This window comes from Danio rerio, chromosome 12 (assembly GCF_049306965.1).
Source record: "Danio rerio strain Tuebingen ecotype United States chromosome 12, GRCz12tu, whole genome shotgun sequence".
Classification (NCBI taxonomy): Eukaryota; Metazoa; Chordata; class Actinopteri; order Cypriniformes; family Danionidae; genus Danio; species Danio rerio.
This window is the reverse complement of record NC_133187.1, coordinates 24,756,626-24,780,075: the sequence shown is the minus strand read 5'-3', so window position 1 is coordinate 24,780,075 and position 23,450 is coordinate 24,756,626. Positions and strand designations below refer to the sequence as shown.

At 36.6% G+C, this 23,450-nt stretch overlaps 1 protein-coding gene across 14 annotated transcripts in view; it reads left to right on the top strand.

The window, feature by feature from the left end:
* Positions 1–23,450, top strand: part of odad2 (outer dynein arm docking complex subunit 2) — a 126,549-nt gene that overhangs the window by 94,329 nt on the left and 8,770 nt on the right. For 10 of the 14 annotated variants that reach the window (XM_073918459.1, XM_073918463.1, XM_073918456.1 and 7 more), the window contains 4 exons: positions 8,205–8,447; positions 12,533–12,647; positions 18,779–18,967; positions 21,214–21,435. In XM_073918459.1, coding sequence (XP_073774560.1) covers positions 8,205–8,447; positions 12,533–12,647; positions 18,779–18,967; positions 21,214–21,435 — 769 coding nt within the window. The remainder of the gene's footprint in view (positions 1–8,204; positions 8,448–12,532; positions 12,648–18,778; positions 18,968–21,213; positions 21,436–23,450) is intronic. The other 4 variants (XM_073918468.1, XM_073918466.1, XM_073918467.1 and 1 more) reach the window with 1 other exon arrangement.

Below are 23,450 nucleotides of genomic sequence, written 5' to 3'. Positions count from 1 at the left end.
AAGTTAATATTTTAAATTTAAAACATTTGCGTTCACTCTGTCATATATCTGTACATTATACACTCTCAGAAAAACAAGGTACACACTTGTTCAAATAATTTTTGTTAAGGAACAGATTTGTGCCTTTGTAAAAGTTGTACCTTATATGGTACAGACACAACCTTATATGATACTGTTCTGTACCTTTTATGGTACAATTAACATGAAGGTACACAATTGTTTCCTATAAAAAGGTACATAAGTGTTGGATAACTGCTTTATTACAATATCTATGAAAACAAATATTACTGGAAAGGCTTTTAGTGATTTATGAATAATTTCCATACTAAAACATGAATCGTCATTTAAAAGCATATGATTAAAGAATCTCATAAACATTAAATATTAAGTTCTATAAAACAAAACAACTGGTAAAACAAAACTATAGGTATTGTAAACTAAACATTTAAGGCATTTTAATAAACATTTGATAAGCATTTTCTGATAAATACAGTTTCATTGTTATTATATTATTGGATATTCATTGATATCTGCACATACATGAGCTGGCAAAAGTCCTGCATATGCAAAGTGTCCATACAGACATTAAAGTATTGTAAAACTAATCAAACATTGTGCATATCTTATTACAATACTTTTGTATAATTCTATTTTAAAATTAAGTAAATTAAATGAACTTTTAAGTGATTACAAGAAGAGAAGAGAAAATCAAAGAAAAAAATGAGAAAAAAGAGGAAAAAAAAAGGTTTTACATTGTACTTGGGAGAATGTATTTCTGTAACATTTTAGTGAAAACTGTTGTGAAATGTTTAACAAAAAATAGATCTTGTGATTTATGTTAAAGTATTTTTTTATTCTTTATTGTAATCCGAAAAGGTGCATTTACACAGAAAGAAACTTGTTTAAAAATGTGTTTGATGTTTTATATTTACTGAAAATAAATTGATGCATTTTGCATATACTGTAGCAAGTTGCCTTTAAATAATTCTTGAAGGAACACATTTGACACTGTTAAGGAACAAAGTGTCCTGTGACTGTATAGTGGCACCTTTATGGATCAGATTTGTACCTTTGAAAAAGGTACTATATTGTATCTGCAGGTTTCAAAAACCAAAAGTACATTTTGGTTTCCCATGGTACTAATCATGTCCTTAAAGGTTCAAACTGCAATGGTACACATTTGTTTCTTTGTCTTAAGGTACAATTCTGTTCCATAAAAAGGTACTGCCCCAGTGATAGGGATGTGTACTTTGTTTGGTACAACATTGTACCATTTTTTCTGAGTGTAAGAGACCCAATTTCTGCTGCAGAAAACATCACCATGTCACTTTCTTCTCCCTCTTTCACTTACCTCTGGGACCATTCCTTGCCCAGTTTGATGACAAAAATTTTTCCTAATGTATTAAAAAAAATTAAATTGCTTTCATCACTAAAGTGAACTTTGGACCAATTTTTAGTTCATACAACACACTCAGCAAAGGCAAAGTCTAGTCTTTTGATACATTTTTTAGACACTGAGTGGGATTCAATTCAAATTCTCTTTTATGTGAAGATATTGTATATGGACCATTTTTGACAAGATGGTGATGGTATGTAATGGTCATAAGCATTTATTATTAATTATTATTATTAATTTCTTAATTTTTTTAAAGATTTAAATTTTTATAAATCTATACTCAGGGCGGCACAGTGTTAACACTGTCGCCTCACAGCAAAAAAGGTTGCTGGTTCGAGTCCCGGCTGGACCAATTGTCATTTCTGTGTGGAGTTTGAATGTTCTCCTCATGTTCATTTGGGTTTCCTTTGGGTGCTCCAGTTTCTCCCATAGTCCAAAGACATGCGCTATAGGTGAATTTGGTAAATAAAAGTGGCCATAGTATGTGAATGAGAGTGTATGGGTGTTTTCAAGTACAAGGTTGTGGCTGGAAGGGCATCCGCTGTGTGAAACATACTGTATGCTGGATAAGTTGGAGGTTCATTCTGCTGTATAGGAACCTCTGATAAAGGGTTAAAAGAAAATAAATTAAGGAAACATAAACTTTATATTACAGTATATTATCTTTGCATTAAATTACAAATTAAAAGTAATTACTGCTTATGCTAGGCATTTCAAATTATGGGTGGGACAGTCAACTTGAAGTTGTTCTCACTTTTGGCTGCTCTTATCAGTCTCAATTCTTTTTTTTTTTCTTTTTTTTTGAAATTCAGGAAAACACTATCGTGGAGTTGTTCTTTTATTATTTGAGCAAATAGGAATACTTTTTTAAAATTTGTGGTACTCCCTCATTTACTGCTCTCTGTAAGTTTTCCACTCTAAGTTTAATTACTTTAGAATGGCTCTGTTCTGAAGCACAGTGTTGGACAACAGTATGTCTCAAAATCTGTGCAGTTTCTATTGCCTCATTCTGGGATTATCGTTATATTAATGGTACTTAGTGTGAATAGGTCCTAATACTGTCTTTGAACCCAAAAATTAATAAAGCTTGAAGATAAATGGCACTTTTTGTCAACAAATCCCTTCTTTCCATACCCTTTTCTAGGATTTTCCATCATATTTTAAACATTATCAACTTATTTCTATAATTATTATTTTAGACATCTTTATCCAGAATGTAATAAAAATTCCTTTTGTTCTGCATGTGCCAAACTAAATAGTTACACCGCTCCTGTTCGACAGTTATTTTCCTATTATAGTAAGTATTGTGCTGCGTTCACTTGCACAGGTGGCAGGTTGAGAGTTTTAAGACGTCAGCTGTACAGAAAACCACTGTGTTGCTGGCAGAATATTTAATGCATACTTGGACATGAAGTAAAAACTGGTTTTATTACATTTTTGTACAGCATATAAAAGCATCAAGGTTGAACACAGCGTTTGGAATAAAACAACCAACCATTTATGTTAAATTAAATCTGCCGAAGGAGGGGAGCACTAGGTCGGTGAGCATTCACTATTTTCTGCATCCATCTGGTCTTTGTGTCATTTTAGAAACAATCCCAGTCTGGCATTTTAAGACAAAATCATTTCAGAATGTATTTTACAGTCGTCATAATTTTGGAGGTGCTTTTCCTCTTTATTCTTCAGTGCTGAAAGCACGCAAGCTGAGAGTCCTGGTGTTGCCAGCAGCAGACAGCATGTCTTTGTGTGGCTGATGAGAGGGGTTCAGGGCTGGGTTGAAGGGGCTATTTGGAAGTTGGTGGTGCCCAAAGAGGATGTGAGACCTCCATAAATGTGCTGGGAAAGTCATATGTTAACCATTTACCTGATTAATGACGCATGAAATTAAAATTGTTATATTATAACAAGAAAGTATTAGAATGATTAGGCTCATAACCGTAATATAATTATACACAAAGGGTGATATTCACTGCAGCTTTTAGGTATGTATGGATTTTAAGGTTAAATCAGCAATTTATTGTCTTTTAGCTAAGATTGCATTAAGGGGTTCATTATGCACTAATGAATATTGGACAGAGCAATATTCTTGAACTTTTTCGTCAAAATAGTTTTGGATGGTCAAAACTATTGACTGAAACACTAAGCCATGTTTTGCTCGTCTATTTGATGTTCGGCTGAAATATCAAGGGCTCTGTTTTAATGATCTAGGTGCATGTTGCAAAATGTCCGAATTCACTTTGCAATTTCAAGGATGAAAAAAATATGGTTTGCGCTGCACCACATGGTCTAACAGGGTTGTGCTTATTCTCTTAATGAGTTATGGGTCTGTTTTGATCATAACCCATATTAAACCAATCAGAGTCTCACCTCCCATTCCCTTTATAAGTCAGTTGCGTCGCACCATGGCGCATTTGCTATTTACATGGCGACTTTGTAAATGGAAAAACTGAACGCTTCACTAGTAAGAAAACAGTTAAACAGACCATCTGCACGATGATAAAGTATGAGCCTTCATTCAGCCTCTTTACTTTCTTTTTACTTTACTTTTACTCGTTACTTTACTCCTTTACTTTCATGGATAAGGTAAGGGTGTTGCTCCACTGAAGACATTCATTAACCTACAAATTCAATTTTGTTTGTTAAGTGCAAAGATTTGTTTTAAAACTATTTCTAAATTCAGTTTTAATTTCCAGCAAACGAATAAATGGGGAAATGAAAATGAAATGAAAAAATGAGTTTTATCCAAACTCACATCATATTCTTATGCTCCATATGGTGGTGCATATGTCTCCAAAACCTGACAGGTGGACAAATCTAAACTAGTTTTATTAAACCAAATATAAAATATGCATTTAATAAATAATACTTCTAATAAAAAAATATTATAATAAAAATTCTAACTGTCATTAATAAACTAAAAAAAGGCACAGAGGCAATTTTTTTATATTTATGTGGAAAATAATTTTTGTAACATATTAATCCTTTTTTTTCATATGTAAAGATATTTGTGTATTGCTGTACATCCTGTCTGTATTAAGTGTTTGAACCTACATACCTAGGCGCATAACTAACACGCTTTGCGCTTGACTTTAGACCAGCTTTTACTTGTCTATTTCAGTTTCCCAAAATAGCAACGTTCCAACAATGTGCCTTAACACACCTCCTTTATAGACTGGGACATCCATGAGTCTACAAAGTATCACAAATAGATTTGCTATTTAAACAATGTGGCACAAAACATGAAAATTAGGGTTGTGCTGGTCTGGAAAAAGCAACAAACTGCGCCTAACATGTCTTGCGCCTTATTGCACGGGGTGTATGATAAAGATTTAGATATTATACCATGTCATATGATATTGTAACGACCGGGGAGGGAGTGACAGATACAACTGAGGTAGGATCCAATATGCAGGTTTATTCTTTGTCAGGCAAGCAGTGGTCATACAGGTGCAAACAGGTATATTAAGGCTGTCCAGAATCATAAACGGTAAACAGGCAAAAGGTCGAAAGGCTGGCGTTTAAACAGGATAACAAGGATACAAGGCTAGGTTCAAACACGGAGAAACAAGATCGGGAGAAAAGCGTTGTAATGTCACTTAACAGTAAACAAGACTCGGCAAACTGGATGGGTTCATGAGTGGCTTATAAGTGGTGAGATATCAGTCTATGACAAGGTTCAGGCAGTGAATGCAATCAAGTTAGATGAATGAGCATGGGTGTCAGGGAGAAGTGCATGTATGAAAATGTAGTCCAGGAAAAGGCGGAAGTGTAGTTTATGGTTGTAGTGGAAACCAGCGATCTCCGGAGAACGATCGCTTGTTATCATAACAGATATGTTTTTATTTATGTTTAATAAAAACTTTTGATTCCTTTAATAGTTGTGGTCTGAATCAGACTAGTGCCAAAAAACTTTATAGAAAAGAAAAAAGCCTAAATAGGAAGACATTTTATAATTTTAGGATGAAACTGAAATTGTATTAAAAGCCGTATTGAAGCATAAGCCTAGAAAAATAAAGTTTTGCAATGAAAAGTGAGATTTTCCCACTTGTATTAAAAATTTGGTAATTGAAAGGAAGTGTGTGATAATGGGAAAAACAACAAGTTGTATCAATATTGCTTTGAAGGACCTTTCTTCATTGGAAAAAAACAGCAATAACACTAATTTGTTTGTTTATATTTAGATCAAGCATTTCTTTCACCAAGCGAAGGATTGCAATAAATGAAGACTTGAAACCCAAAATAGAAACAGGAAGCATTCGTAAGGGTTGTGGATATATGGGAGCAGAATAAATTCAGTGATGCTGTATTGCCACAACATTTCCCACGCTGCTCGCACTATGCATTTACGCTCAGTGACCACACTTTCTGGTTTGGAGCAAGACAACAAAAGCATTTGGTGCAATACTGACCTTGTTTGCCAAGTCGGGGTGAACTACAGTAAACATTTAAAAGGCATATAATGTGGTCACACTAATCTCTGATGTATGGGCAAGCTATATAACTGTTTTTATTCACAGTTACGGTTTCTGGCTGAGCCGCTCTGATGGCCATTATACAGAGTGTCCTCTGGTCAGTCAACTGAACATTTTCTTGGAAGAAAAGCATAAGTTAAAAGAACAACTGCCAAAATTAGCTCAGCTTAAAAAAATGAAAAAGTCCTGTGCTCAAACATAGCATGTAAAACAGAGATGCCATCAGCAAAGTGTTATCAGTATGCTACATTAAAGTGGTGGAGATATTATATGTTACCTCTGATTAATGGATTGTGGGTGTTGTCTATTTTTGTAAAGTCAACACCAACCTGCCAAATAACCATGCCAAGAGAAACAACATGAAACAGCAATGGTCGGTCGCAACCACAAAAGAAGGTTAAAGAGGGAGTGAGCATGCACAGAGATCCCAACGGCTTCCTAAATGGTCTTATTAACTCTTTGATTGAAATTATACAATGTTCTTTCAAGAAGCACATTCTTAAACATTCATAGACAGGGAATATTTTGTGTATGGCACATCTTATTAGCAAATCCCAAAACAACTACCCTTTGCTAAACCCTGCTTTAGCAACTGTTTCCATGTCCCACTCTTTCAGAAAAGCTAATATTCCAACTGCTGTAGTTGAATTTTTTTTACAATTTGCATAAAGAAGTGTATTCACATAAGAAATCTGCACACAAAATGTACCAGAAATCTCATTGTGTGGATGCAAGAGGAAATTGTGTGCCTCTTGCAGATTTATTTATTTTTTTTAATATTGAACCCTACATTCGCATTTATGCATTTGACATCATTGGATATCATTTTATCCAGTGTGACCTAAATTGCATTGCAGTTATGCATTGCATATTTTCTTGCTTAGCCCAATCTCACTGGGAAACAACTATTTTATGTTGTCAGAAAAGTTGCTATTTTGTATGAGAACATGCTATTTAATTTTTACAAAAGCGTGTGTACTAATGCTACCTTTAAATCCAACTTTCATTGAGAGATTAACAAATTGTAGTAAAATGTACAAATGAGAATGTGCTAATTTTAGAAATTAGCCACTGAATCAAAAAAGAGGTTTTTAAGTAAAAAAAAAAAAAAATTATATATATATATATATATATATATATATATATATATATATATATATATATATATATATATATATAAAGCTACAAAGCTCATAATATGCACTTAATATGTACAAAATGTAACATCAACCTATTACAGTGCTGAGCATATATAAGTACACCCCTCACAAATCTATCTTTTAAATTCATATTTTTAAGAAGAATCTATACAATACTATATTTGAGCATATATATTAGATTAGTCAGTACTGAAGCCATATCTGGAGCTTATCTAACAAAATACCTTATGATAACGGTCCAAAAATTAGTACAGCCAAATGCATGCTGTAGAAAAATATTAAGTATAAATTTTAAAAAGAGCAATATATATATATTATATACATGGGTTTCCTCCGGGTGCTCCGGTTTCCCCCACAGTCCAAAGACATGCAGTACAGGTGAACTGGGTAGGCTAAATTGTCCGTAGTGTATGAGTGTGTGTGTATGTGTGTGTGTGGAAGTTTCCCAGAGATGGGTTACGGCTGGAAGGGCATCAGCAGGTAAAAACCTGCTGGATAAGTTGCCGGTTCATTCCGCTGTGGCGACCCCGGATTAATAAAGGGACTAAGCCGACAAGAAAATGAATGAATGAATGAATATATATCTATATCAGAGGATATCAGATGATTTTGAGCAGGTAATCTATGGTGTTGTTTTTAGACATGCACTTACAGTGTGCCAATTATAATTCTGATCTGAGAAATGTAAGAGAAGGGAAGAGCAAAAAAAAAAAAAGGAAATAAATTAGTTGAAATTTCGAAGGTTGAAATTTTTTTTTTGCAACTTATTTTGCTTGAGTTTAATTGTATTATCCTTCAATTTCTAAATATGTTTGTAGACTAAATTATTATTTTAATAAACATATTTGTTTAATAAATGTTTGGTATAAATGCACTAAAATACATTGTCTATATAGAAAGGGATAAAAAAATTAATTTTCAAAAAGGGATGTACTCAATTATGCTGAGCACCGTACAAAAACATATCATTTTTAAAAGGTTTGCTTCCAAATCCCAGCTTAAATCAAACTGTCATTGGGAGATTATCAAATCATGCTAAAATGAGATTCTAATTCATACAAATTAGCCATTAAATCAAAGAGTTACAAGTTTCCTCAAGATTGCATTTAAGCTACAGAACTCCTAATATCCTAATATATCTTCTAGAAAAATCACTTTGTCTTTTCTCTTTCTCAGGTTTCAAGAGTACAAGGTAGTGGAGATCCTGGTCCGTTTGCTCACAAACCAACCCGAAGAGGTACTTGTCAATGTAGTGGGTGCTCTGGGAGAATGTGGCCAGATATCGGAGAATCTTGCCACTATTCGCAGGAGCAGTGGTATCCAGCCTTTGGTCAATTTACTCACCGGCACCAATCAGGCACTTCTGGTCAACGTCACGAAGGCCGTTGGCGCCTGCGCCACTGACCCCGAGAACATGATGTGAGTGTCTAAGATGGATTGAGTCTTGAATATGTCAAATAATATCACTCTGTATTGTTTTACTAAAAAAAGCTTTCCCTGAGCGCACACTATACTGTTTTCACTGATTTTGTTTAACCTAATTTACCTGGATCTACAGTTTTCCAGAAACAATCCAGAGGTTTACAATATTCGCAGTGTCCAACCTTAGCCATGTAAGATCTCTAACTGTTGCCATTGACTTGGTCCAGGATGACAAGGCATTGTTCTTGTTCTCTGTAAAAGATTCCATGTTCATTGCTTCTGCAGCGTTTTCAATGGGATGTGCAGCTTGACTGGGTTCCACACATGCCCTGGTGCCGCAATTACAGGGCCTAGAGATCTGTGTTTACTCTACCTGCTGTGAGACTCATAGCTGCGGCCAGGGTGGAGGCCTTTTATTGTCTCAATGCGGTCAGTTTGTATAAGCTGTAAAGCACTTCTGACAACGGCCATTTGGACATACTAAACAGAAACAGGCAGGCGGGCAAGAACAGATGAGTACACAGAATGTCTTTTTCAGCTTTTCACGCGGTGCACTTGACTGTACTTGAATACATTGAGTGTCATGCAATAAGATGATTGTGTTTAAATGAAAAAATAGAAAGCAATCAACACAGAACAGAATTGACAGCATTATCGTAGAGCATTTATGTAACCAAAATGAACATTATAAATGAAATGTTCCGTAAATTTAAAGGAAAATTATAAATAATAAGGAAATCTCTATCAATACCCAGGCCTGGAGGTGACTAAAGTTACCAAAGAGAAGCAAAGCACAATTTTTTAAACATGTAACTCATTTATAGTGCTTATAACTACAGTATGAGTATAGACTGCCATGTATTATAATTCACACATTCATAAAGACTGAGTATCATTCTTTCTGTATATTTAGCACATCTGACTTTCATTGCTTTTACAAGACCGTTATAGACTGCAGTCCCCATCTTAATTAATTCTGGATACAAATGAAGAGCATTTTGTTCCCCTTCTCCTCTGTACCCAAGTTCACACAGCCTTTGTCTGAAAGATTAATAGGTTTATGAATGTGAGCAACCACAGTAGTGTTATAAAAGTCCTGTTTTTGAAGAAATAAGGTCATTTATTTCATTTAACTCTTTGAGTGACTGAGAACTTCAATCCAGTAGTTTAACGTAACAGCTTGTGAAGAACATGTTTCTTATCCTATATTTAGGATCTGTCTTTTTGCTCTCATGTCCTTTGTAATAGTCCTTTAGAATGCTGAATATCTTTTTGTTCCATGTTGATGGTTTAATTTGGTAATTAAACAGAAGTATGCAAAGCAGTTAGCATAGCATTTATTTGATCATTGTTTTCTTTTGTAGAACAACATGTTCAGGTCTGCTTCTGAAATGAAGACCATGTATAATGAATACATTAAGGGCTTTTGCACTAGAGGAACATTTTCATAGTTTTTAATTGGCCGATGTTCTTGCTTGTTTCCATGCTAAAGTTGTATAAATGAGGGTAATTTATAGGGTGTGATGAGACGCTTACTCCATGAGATGAGAGAAGACACGAGATTGGGATCACAAGATCGAGACGAAACGAGACAAGATTTTTAGAGTGTTTTTAACAAACCTTTAGTGATGAAATACATGAATAGAAAACATTTTATTCAACTGAAAAACAATCACAAATTGAATGAATTATATGCAGTAAAGAACATGCAAATGCTGCAAAATGTTTGGTTACTATATGAATGAAAAATTCTGTTTATAAATAGTTTTAAATATTAGCAAAATATTTTCTAATATATGAATGGAAAATAGATTTTTATTAAACTGAAGAAAAATCACAAAATATAACACAATTCAGGTGCTTTTTTTAAATTAACTTGTAATGAGTGTTATTTTACATAATTTAGTTCAGTGTGTGTGTGTGTGTGTGTGTGTGTGTGTGTGTGTGTGTGTGTGTGTGTGTGTGTGTGTGTGTGTGTGTGTGTGTGTGTGTGTGTGTGTGTGTGCGTGTGTGCGCGCACTCAGGGGAGATGTGTGTCTGTGGTCCTTTACTGACATGATGAAAGCAGAGAAGTGTCAAACAGCTGAGTGTGACTGTGGCTTATCTTGTTGCAAAATGTAGCTAAAAGTCTTACACAACTGTAATAGTTTGATTATGACGTTTACATGTCTGTGCTGCATTTTAATAATGCAACTGAAATAGGAATATGTCTTAATTCGATTATAGATTATGGCAATTATGGCTTTAAGCATATCTAAAGTTCTATTCCATCATATGTATTGAGCCGTGGTTAATGTGTGTGGCTGCCGTTGTAGCAGCCTCTGCTTTTGGACGCGGCAACCCTTGAACTCCGGTGAAACCCTTGAACTCTCGTAGCTCGAGATCTCGTCACATCCCTAGTAATTTATAACATGTTTTATTACTTATCTTTGTTGGCATCCATTGCTGTAGCTTGCACGTATTCTTGTTTGTTCAGTTTACTGTATGCAGATTTGCTCACCTTGTGATTCGATATCATAAATGCTAAACTGGCACCTGATGGATAACAATAACAACTAAATGAAATACATTAAATGTGCATGCATGATCGCCATGTACAAATTATGGTCATGCCTAAAAAGCAAAGCATATTTTGGGCCTTAGATAAGGTGACAATGCAAATTCATACATGAAAATGTTCTGGTGGAAAAAAGAGCCATCTGAGGATCAGCCTAGTTTCTGTAGTAGATCCTATAGCTTAGTTCCTGTCAAAAAATATCAGCTTCTGTACCAATTGTTACCGAAATTTAACAAAATGTTAATTTCCCACAAAATTTGGATGTTGTCAAGCAGATTCTTAAACACCGCTGATAGGCCATTGTGTTCATAACTAAGTGGTTATAACTGTGATTAGCTTCATGCTCATATGTTAGCAGGAAATTAACATTTTTAAAATTTCAGTCTACTACTGCCCCCAGTATGTTATAAAATGGTCTGTAAATGTCTAAATTATCGGTCAATTCTAAAGCACACTAATTACATTTCAATATGATTTTTTGAAATACATTTATTCATTTAATGTCCATTAAACAATTTCAAATCAATTATTGAGAAACATGGATTTGGTGCACAGATCCTTCACTTTGAACTTCCATGGTTACACCATGCTAGGGACTGATTTGTAGGTACATCCTACTGCTGGAGTGTTGACTGCCAACTGCATGGTAATGCCCTTCTGAATGATTTAGTGGCCTCTCAGGATAGTGTGGAGCTCTCCCTGTTATCATGCTTCTCAAGCTGATTTATTATCAGGATGGGGTCGAGGGGATGCTGAGATCTCTCTGACCAGTGCTCGGCCCAGCCTCATTCACTGGCTCCCCTTAGCAGCGTGGTTTAGCAATTATGACAGCACTGAATGTCGGCCTTGTCGCTGGATGCACACATGGGAAACAGGTTACATGTTATTTATACCTGACAAACGGACCGCACTGAAGAGTCATTTTCCCAAGCTTCCCAGAGCCTGACTACATCCTTTAGTAGAATCATATCCGCAGCATGAAATACAGCCTGTTCTTAAGTAAACCTCACTCAGAAGCAGTGAAATATAGAAAGACTTGTCTCTGAGAATGTTTGACTTGGAAAACTGACTTTCTCCAGATTTTTTTTTTTCTTGCTCCAAGTCACCGACAGGAACCGGGTTAAACAGCGCACTGTGTGTGAATGTGTGTGTTTGTCCACAGTCGGCTATAAATATCTGCACAGACCACCTAAAAGCATTGTACAGGTCAGCCCTCGGCCAAGCTGATGTGAACATGTTTTAATGGAGTTGTTGGAAGGTGAGCAGGGGTATCGGCGTAAGAGACTGAGCAGGTGGGATGTGATGGGAAAGCCATGCTGAGCAACTTTCTGATGTGCTACTGGAATGTTTTCATCATCACACCAGGAGGGATAGTCTGCTGCAAGAGCCAAAATGAACCCTGGGAAAAACATGTTGGGGAAACATGTCATGAACTTACACTGTAAACTGTTGTAAGCTCTGTAGTTGAAGAGATGCTTGAAGTTCAGGTGTAAGATTTGACTAACTGTTTTTCACTCTTTTTCAGGATCATTGATCGTCTTGATGGAGTACGTCTTCTTTGGTCATTGCTGAAGAACCCAAATCCAGAGGTTCAGGCCAGTGCTGCCTGGGCCATCTGCCCCTGCATTGAGAATGCGAAGGTACATTTAATTATCATCATTTCAAAACAAGTTTGTTTCCCGCATCATTCACTTTTTTTAATAGCAGTCTTTGAATCAGCATTTTTATAGTATACATAGTCAGTCAATACATAGTCAGACCAAACTGTCAGATAATGTCTGTTTTCTCTCCATTTACATTTTTGTACTGGGTTTTTATATGTATATGCGCACACACACACAAGAACAAACATACTGTAGACATACAAGGGACAATATAAAGTTAAGACAAGTCAAGTTTATTTATGTTGCACATTTCATACACAGTGGCAATTGAAAGCGCTTTACATAAACAGCAATAAAGAGACAAGTATAAGAAAATAAAAACAAATAATAAAACTTATAAAACAGATAAAACAGATTCAAATGGTTTAAAATAGCTTATAAAAGAATGAAAGAGAAAAGAAAGACATAATGTAAAAACCAGTGTAAAAACCTGAGGACAGGTGTGATGTGCTCTGATTTTCTGTTACTGGTCAGAATCCTGGCCGCAGCGTTCTGAATGAGCTGCAAATGTCTGACTGTCTTTTTGGGAAGGCCAGTGAGAAAGCCGTTACAGTAATCCACCCTGCTGCTGACAAAAGGATGGAGATGTTTCTCTAAGTCTTTACTAGAGACAAAGCATCTAATTCTTGCAATGTTTTTGAGATAATAGTGGCTGATTTAGTTAGTGCTTTGATAAGACTACTGAAACTCATACCTGACTCCAGAATCACACCAAGGTTCTTATTTTTTTGCTGTTTGACCCTTATAGCCAAGGTACGTATTTACCTTGAGAACCTTATTTCTGTTCCCAAATGCAATGACTGTTTTTTAATTTCATCAATGCATTGGCAGAGGGTGTCAATGGGACTGTAGTCATTGAGCAGTAAGGCTAAGTAGATCTGAGTGTCATCTAGCTGTGGTAGGAGATTTGATTCTTTCTCATTATTTGGCTCAGAGGGAGCATATAAAGGTAGAACCGGAGAGGTGCCAGAATTGTACTTTGTGGGACTCCACATGTCATGGGTGTCTGCCTCAAACAATGGAAGGAAAAAAAAAGAGATGACAAAAACAACAACAATAAAAATGCATCATAGTCACAAAACATACAAGCTAAATGAAAGAGGTTTTATTACTTAAACCTTAGAGGTCACTCTATTGTTCTTGAGATATAGATTTATCAAATAAATCAAGAAATTGACCCCTTGTTTTTTATTTTATTTTTTTATGGAGCTAATCTTTAAAAACCTGAATCTCTCCATCTGAATATCTGATATCATGTTGGTAATCCATTAGGGGGAGAGAAGATGACAAATTCGGCATCTGGAAGAAAAGGTCTGCTATAAGCCTTTGAGCACCATTCAAATATGTTTGTCCAAAAAGCCAAAAGGCATGACCAACCGTGTCTATCTTGAATCTATCGCACATTGGTGAGACAGAAGAAAAGATTTTATGTAGCTTGGCTTTAATGTAGTGTAGACAATGTATCAATGTAATCAGTTGGTGTCTGCTGTTGACTGAGCATGACTGTATCATACCTGCCAACACTCATTTTGTTATATTTCCCGGGAAAATCCCGTAATTTGACTTCACAAACTACCTGATTTGCAAATAACGGGGAAAATAAGGTGTATGAAGGAGATAATTTATTTCTCTTAATTGACTAAAGGAAACAAAACGCCTCTCGACTGTTGGTTTCTTTTATTTGTCGGTAAAGTACACAGGACATATACATGCTTATAGTGTACTACTACTCAGGAATTTAAAACCTGTTACCTTCAAACGGAAAACAAAAAAAGGAACTTTTAAGTTTTTCTTATTTATATTTTTCTGATTAACAATAACAATTCTAATTTACAAAAATTAAAACAGAGAGTTTTGTTAACATTTATTAGACACGGAATTAGAAACAGGACAGGGGGCAAAACAACAATAATGGTAAACAAGACAAGGATCAAAACATGGCAGGACAAACAGGGACAAATGCTGTAATGCTTTACATGTGAGGCATGCTTTCCTGTTTTTTTTTTTTTTCAATTGAACTATGTTTGTTTGTTCTGATAATGTTTTATTTTAACTGTCACAGAGTAGTTCACCCCACCAGAAAACTAAAAAATAATCTTATGTTAACCCAACTAAATGTTTTTTTGCATTACTGACAAATGGTTTGAGGTCAGTGCAGCTGATGTTTTCAAAAGTTGAGGGAACAAGAAAAAGCAAAAGGAAATAAGGATTGTGTTGTTATTTATTTATTTATTTTTGTTGAACTGACTTTTGTGTAACTTTTTGAGTTTTTTTTTTTTACTGTGTAAAGGCTTCGTCAGTATTTTGCTTTCAATTATATGAGGTTTAAGATACTGCACTCTTTATTTTGAACTACCATCCTCATCTGCTGGTTGACAAGTAAACATAAATCACATTTTCAGACTAAAAACAATAAATACATTGACACAGCATTCATCCCATCTATATATAGATTAAATCTCATAGCTGGCACAGAAAAAGTCTGCTTTCCTGAGCCTCTTGTGTAACGCATTAACACAAATACATCATTGTTCTTGTAGATTATCGACACTGTTGCAAATAATATAGTATTGCTTTTATAAACTGCATTTATATACATGGAAGCATTATTATCTTTTTGTTCTGTATAGACCGCTTACTTTGTGAACTACACTGGGTCACATTAGGAATAAGCAGAATGAGTGGTTGGTGGTAAGAACTATGTGAAATTATGCACATATCCACACCGGGAACCTGATCTGTCTTGCAGTAGCAGTTATTTAGATAAAAACCCATGTGGATTGAGTTAACAGCTCTAAGACCAGATTTATGAGAATCATGCTTGAGGAACCGCATCTGGGGGCTTCGAAATCCCTAACAGCGCACAAACACGTGCTCACAGCTGGTACTTACTATGGATTCTCTGGTGATTATGAGCTGTATGACTTTGTGCTTTGTTGCTAAATCGGCAGAGGATGTTCAGCATGCAGCATGGAGTGTGCTGTCTGCTTTAGTGAGGACAAGGCTTAATTACCCCAATGAATCAATGTGTGGTTGCATTTCATTAAATGATCTGTTATCTACTGTCAACTCAGCTATCTATATGATCAATATTTAAAAAATCAAACAATGGTAATGTATTTTAGAGGGCAGCCTCACAAAAAAATTCTGAACTCATTTTGCTACAATTGCCTAGGGAGACCAAATTATAGTTTTTATTTTAGTCATTTAACAGATGCTTTTACCCAAACTTACAACTTACAAATGAGAACTTGAAACACTGATATCAGTTGTTATTTCCAATTGTGCTTCTTGGTCTTGTAGCATATTTAAAGTACAGATGAGATCTAAAACTAACCATACTGATTTTGTTAGCTAACATTGCTAGTTTAGTTGTGAACAATTCATCTGTGCATGTCATAAAAAGATAATAGTTTGCCATTGTTTTCAGTTAAATTCTCAGATTACATCTGAGGTCTCCAACTGTCAGTTTGACAGCACTATGAAAACAGAAATGGTGAGGGGAGTGTGTCTGTTAGGTTGTATTAATTCTAATGAGACCCTTTTCCTATTTTTTTAATTATGTCTACGTAAAATAAAACAAGCCACGCCCCCTGTTGTCTCATTTAATTTTTCATTTCTCTAGAAAGAGGATGGAGTGGGTGTGGCTGGCATAGCAGGGGGGGAAAAGAATGGAGCAAACAACTGTTGTCAGTTGGCTCAAAAAATAAGACACAACCCATGAAGAGACCCATGATTTATAGTTTAAAAAGTTAAAATGCAAAGAAATAATCAGTAAGTAATTTAATGCCCTGCTACATTTATTATTTGTAATTTCATAACCACAATTTGTTCTATTTGTCCTGAATCCCTGGGTCTGAATACAGTCACAGTATATAGCAGTACAACAGGTCTTCTTCCCTTTTTTATTTTAACCATTAACCCTGCTGGTAATCTGGAGGATTTGAAACATAGGCAAACACAGCAGCACGAATGGCCGATGTGTATGAATGGTAACAAACTCAACTGATAAAAGACAAAGTCCGCCATTCTCTTATTCTCTTACAGCTCTCCCGACAAAAATGCTTGCTGCAAATCAACAGCTTTGCTGTATCTGCCTTGACAGCGTCACATGGAAAAACATGCAACGAAACCTATGAATCATGGAAACAAACACATACAACATGCGCGGACGTGGTCTCACCTAGTCATTGGGTCTCATAGCTTGGCACGCCTTGCCTTCGGAAAGCACATGCTCTCATGAATAATTAAGAAGCAGGGGCTTCTCATAGGATAAGAAAACTCTGCTATGAATAATAATGAGAAACTGACGCATCATCACTCCACTATAGCAGTGCTATGCCACTGATTTTGAACCCGCCCCCAAACTTACTTTAAACTTGGAAGATGTAATTAGCAGACAAAAGCTAAAAATTATCCAGTTTTCCCCGCATTTAAAGCTGACAGGTGATAACGTTGTCTTAACTGATGCTCAACACAAGTAGGGTGTCTTGAACCTTTAAGTGAACTTTCTTTGTTCTTTATCAATTTGAATAGAACTGTTTGGCTTCTAGAATGTATGTTCTCGCTCCCTTTTGTACAAAACATTTGTTGAGTGCATTTTCCTTCATTTTTGTCTCATATATTCACTCTCAGAATCGTGTCCTTCTCCTTTTCTCTCTCAGGCCTTTTCCTGTCCGTCTTTCAGCTTGGCTTACATTGGTTTTGGTACACTGTTTGTGTTTCATCCGTTCTCTCTCTCTCTTTCTCCCTCGCTCTTCCTCCTTCTCTGCACGTCTCGGTTCGTGCTGTGTTTGCTGATGTGGAACTTGGTTGGGGATGTTTTTGTGGGCCCTGGGTTGAAAGGGTTCCTCAGTGACCCTCCGCAGCTGGTGGCTCTGCCATACTTCCTCTTGTGCTCTTGCTTCTCTCTTGCTTTCCCAGTGTTCATCAGTATTCCTGTACTGCCATTTCCTGTGTGAGACACGCTGCAGATTCCTCCCCTCTCCTCCCTGATCTCTGCCCAGACACACTAAACACAGAGCTCATCCTCTGGCATGACTTGAGAGGCTTCTCTCTGATGCTGCTGTCTTCACCCCGCTTTGCACGCTTGACCTCCTCTTGGTCTCTCGTTTTAGGTCTGCAGGGTGGAAGGTTGCTTTCTACTGTGCTGCGTTCAAGGGTTTATTAGGGTTAAGCTGTATTGTGAAATACAGGGTTATAGAGGGACAGATTGTATTGTTCTCAAGAGAACCCATAGGAGTGAATGTACAATAGGATCAGGGACTCTAGACTTTGTTCACTGGGTTAGGAAGATCCAATTCTCACAGTGATCGTCTCGAGATGTGGTTGTGTTTTGCAAATTAGCAGAGCAGAAGCAGAGACCTGTGGTAGTCCATAATCATTCCTTGTCATCAAAAGCTACATCTTTATTCAGTAGAAATAGAAGGTGGGAATGCGAGAACGACTTGTTTACTGAATGTTTGGCTTCATCTGATTCCCAAACCATAATAATATGTCTCTGTACTATCAATACAGATATCACTGTATTATAATGATCACCCAAAACAGCCTGGTTCCATGCTGGCATGCTAAAATCACCCACTGGCACCCTAAAATGACTGGAGTAGAACCAGAAGACAGCCTGAAGTTGCATTCTCTGTGCGATATAAGCGGTCTTGTGTGTTTTTATGCCCACTTTTGTATTGCGGCTGGCCCTCAGCTGCATGTTGGCATAAGCATTCATGGGACCTGAGTAAAATTTGCAGTGCACCCACCACCATGGTGCACCAAGCCTAAAATTAGCTTTGGTTCGCAGACAAATAATATACTTAGAAAAAATAATGAATGTTCCACTTTGTCAGCCATTTTTTTGTTCTCTCTAACAATTTTCTCTAGATAACGTGGACTGATTGAGTTTGACATATACAGGTTTGCTGTATAACAGAATGAGTACAGACTTGCTGAATCTCACAATTTTGTTTTAAAAGCATTCTGGAGTATCATAATAGAAATGTGTCTGTTCTCTATACTGCTGTGAATGATTTAACACATGATTGTCCACAGTCAGACATTTTCTTATAAACAATAAAAATTCACAACATTCTCTTGTTTTCTTTCTGTTTCAGGATGCTGGGGAAATGGTGCGTTCCTTTGTGGGTGGTTTGGAGCTCATTGTTAATTTGCTAAAATCGCAGAATAAAGACGTGCTGGCCAGTGTGTGTGCAGCGATTGCTAAAATCGCCAAAGATGTGGAGAACCTGGCAGTTATTACAGACCATGGTGTTGTTCCCATGCTGGCAAGTCTTACCAACACAGTGAGTGCTGCTCCAGTCATGTTTCATATTAACAAATACTTATCTCTGGTATTGTCTGAAAAGTCAATATGAAGTTCATAATCAGGCATTTCACAATAGGAATCAAAGCCTTGTTAAGACTGTCAGTCCAAATCTAATTTTTATTGGCAAAACAAAACATTTGTTACAGAAACCAGCGCAGATGTTCCAGAAAATGAAAAAATGCCATTGGGATACACTAATCAGATTGAGACAGTGTGGACAATCAATGTAATCATGAAATGAATACACCCACAAAATCAGATTTCAGCTAATAGCGTGAAGGTAGCCGTCAAAATTTTTTGGTATTATGATTTAACCCAAGTTCGACTTGGAGAAACAGTGTAGACAGATTGTATAATTAATGTATTTTAACCAATTCTAAAAATGAATTGTTGCACCAAAATCTACTTAAAGGTGCTAAATGTAAGTTTTTGACTCTTCTAAAGCATAAAACTATCATTATATGTTTGCAGATATTTAAGGAACATGCCAAGTTTATGTTCTTATTTGTCTGAAAAACAATGTTATAGTCAGACATTCTGCCTTGAAAATGTCCATTACGTGCCAGAACGTCTGTCTTTGTTTTGGTCATTTAACCCGCCCACTGCCACTTTAGCCAATTATATTTCTTTAGTATTTCATTAGGTCAGAAAGGCTCTCAAAGTACACATCGGCGACCAAAGTGCGACCTCCGGTGGACAGTAGCAGACTCCAAACTCAGTAGCAAATTCACACGAGGTGGCTATTAATTTGAAAATAATATAAATAATACAAGTGTACACATTAGATAAACAGGTATATAAGCAGTAATAGGCAGTTTGGCTGTTTGCCCTGGTCGAACACAACTGAAATTTAAATACAGCCAATCAGAAGCACAGAATAGTGCACTTACTGCACTCCAACTAAATGGTGAAGTTTATAATCTAATTAATACATATAAAATTTCATTAACATTATTAAATGCTCATGCTGAATTACTTCTATGTGTCGGCTTGCACTGAATGATTTCAATTATATGTCATTAGCCCCTTTCACACAGTGATACCGGTAAATATCTGAAAAATTTCCGGAACGACTTTACCAGTATATTCAAAAAAGCGCTGTTCACACTGGCGAGGACGTTACGGAAATTTTCCGGAAAAGAGCATTCACACATCCATTCCAAAATACCGGTAAATTCTGACATCATTCACCACAAATGAGCTTTAAACGGCTGCGCTTGTATTTGTAAACATTTGACTAAATTACAAACTCTGTGGATGATCAATATTGTGAACAACTTTCGCAGGATCACTTTCGCATGTCGAGATGTTCATAATATGTGCGTGTGCAGTCGCTCACAGGCTGTTGAAGGTAAACAAACAACGGCTTATCATAAGCATCTCATCAATGATTATTTACACAGTTGGCATTAAGAAGAACATATGAACATTATCTGACTAACTTCTAGCAGCTAAATGTGTCTGGAAAAATATTCAAAGGCTTTTATTCTCACAAACCGCGCGGACGTAAATGCGTCTGACTGTTGTGATTGGCTAAAGCAGACTTCTCACGTCAGCACATTCTAGACGTGCACGCGCTTATTACGGCAATCTTCCTTCTGCATTCACACAGTGCAGCATTCCGGCAAATTGCCGGTAATGTTACAACTTTTCTTTCCGGAAAATAGCCAGAACGAATTTACCGGTATTTTCAAAAAGGACCTGTTCACACATACAACCTTTCCAGAAAGGTCTGTATATGTGAAAGGGGCTATTGTGAATTATTTTACTTTCAATCTGCTGCTTTCAGTGGTATGGCAATAAATGTCATGTAAAATGGCATTCAAACTCACATTGTTAGCATTTAACACTGAATAAAGCACATGAGGTGTACAGGAGGTGATCATTGTCAGTTTATCCTGTTGTTCAGCAGTGAGAAATAAAAGCCGTTTCTAAAAATAAAAATTTAAGATGTTGGTAAGGACAAAAACTCCTTTTAACATGGAAGATATTCCATTTATCACATGCCGTTGCTTTTATTTAGAATAAGATTTAAAACAGCCTTAAATCAGCCTTTAGACTCGACAGTCAGGCACACTGTTGGTATCGTCAATCTAGCAACCTGCGCTTGCGTTTGTTTTGAATTATGTGTGCAATGCCTAGTTCAACCACTGGGTGTGAAACTTAAATACTGTACCATTAAAATTTTATTTCACTGTCTTCATCTCATATGTGGTTGTACAGGAGGAGGATAAGTTAAGGCGATACCTAGCGGAAGCCATCGCATGCTGCTGTACATGGGGGAGTAATTGTGTGTCTTTTGGGGAGGCTGGAGCTGTTGCCCCTCTAGTACGATATCTTTACTCAAAAGATCCTTCAGTGCATCAAGCAACAGCACGAGCCCTGTTTGAGCTGTCTAAAGACCCCAACAACTGCATCACCATGCATGAAAATGGAGTAGTCAAGGTATTGTTTATACTTCACCAATCACCTGCTTCTAGACCTCTATTTTGTATTGCAAGTTGCAACTTCTTCGATAGAAATTGGAACATTGCAACTTGCAATAAAAACATCACTAGTATGCTTTGAAAGGATGTATTTTAAACTGTTTTTGAGCGATGAGGGCAGGAGAACAAGGCATGTTTTCTTTATTTCAAAATGGGTTGGGGAGATGGGTTTTGGGGGCGGAAGTAAGAGCGTTTTCTGGCTGTCATGGGAATTCAGTAGAGCAAACATCAGTGTGTATACTGAGCCTTGCTCCGTCACCCCCCCAGTTATCCCCTGTGCCCTAGCATGCCAGGGCTGCTGAGCATTGAAAGCTGTTGCGTGGGGAACGGTTGCTCAGCAAGCTGCTGGGAAGAAGGAGCAGAATGTGACCGTGGCATGGCTTTGGCCAGGGCAGACTCGTCTGGAGTGACAGAACACTGCTGGGATACATTCTGAGTGGCACTTTCTGGAATCCACTCAATGTGGTGCTCAAATCAAAAGATGCATGCTATGTTATACAACAGTGCCTTACATGGTTTTTAAAAACTTTCCGTAATAATTGCTCAATTTACAAGTAACTAAACGGATTTGTGTGTTAGGTGTGATGTAGGTTTTATTGGAGCTCTTGCAGGGTTATTTAGGGAAAACTGTTGTCTGCCAATGCCAAAAATCAAGCATTTCAAGATGTGGCTGTTAGAGTGACAGTTCTAGACTGCAACAGCTTAAAGAAACCTAATGCATTTTATTACAGAACTCTATAATATAACTCAGTGATTACAATATCTCCTAAACAAACCATGCCACACACTGCAGAAATTGTACTTTTATGGCAACAGAAACATGTCACTTGGACAGAACCCTTAAAGGGACATTGCTTCTCTAGTTTGTCTAAAAGATCCAAAGTAGTAGCCGGGCAGCACAGTGGCTCAGTTGTTAGCCATCACAAACAAGCTCTGCTAGATTTTGATTTGAACCAAAGGATGCATTTAATAATTACTTTTGTAATAAATGTCTTGGTGGCATGGTGGCTCACTGGTTAGCACTGTTGTCTCACAGAAAGGAGGTCACAGGTTTAAGTCCCAGCTGGGCCAGTTGGCATTTCTGTGTAGAGTCTACATGTTCTCTTCGGGTTCATGTGGGTTTCCTCTGGGCGCTCCGGTTTCACCCACAGTCCAAAGACATGTGCTTTAGGTGAATTGGTTGAAATAAATTGGTTGTAGTGTAAGAGTGAGTAGTGTTTATGTAAAAGTTGTGTATGTGTTTCCCAGTAATGGATTGTAGCTGAAATGTCATCCGCTGGATAAAGCATATGCTGGAATAGTTGCCGGTTAGTTGAACAAACCAAAGGAAAATGAATCCAAACAGTACCTATGAAGTCATAGTTTAACCAACAATGATTATTAAAGGAGTTAATTAAGATTTTAATTCACCCTCAGGCAATTCAAACATGCCAAAGTTGACTTTATTTCTTCAAGAGAAAATTTTTTACTAGTTGTTCCTGATAAAACATTGTAATATCATTAAAATAAGAATAAAAATGTCTTGAGTTTTTCATACGTGTAGATTGTTTGCTTTGTTTCGAATTGGGTATTAAAGCTTTTACAATTTGGCCATTACATCTTGGTTGAGTTAGCTTTTACAAGGCAATATTTCTAACTGGATCCAAATTTGTTACCTGCTGGTAAACTCTAATCTCTTTTTGGTTAGAGAGCCTGTTAAGTTTCAGGATCCTCTTTATATCAATCATCTTTTAACATAGATAACAGCTTTGTGCTTTTAGTATCGTTCTTGGTAGCTGCTGTTATTGCTTTATTATGTTGAGCCAAACTGTATTTTTGTGCGTTTTGGACAGATGTTCTTAAATATGTTCATCCAACATTCACATTGTCTTTGCTCCAGGTTAACCCACGATTTGTTCTGAGAAGCACTATAAAAAGAAATGCTGCTATTTCACACATTTTATGTTATAACATAACATAAATATTTTGTCATCA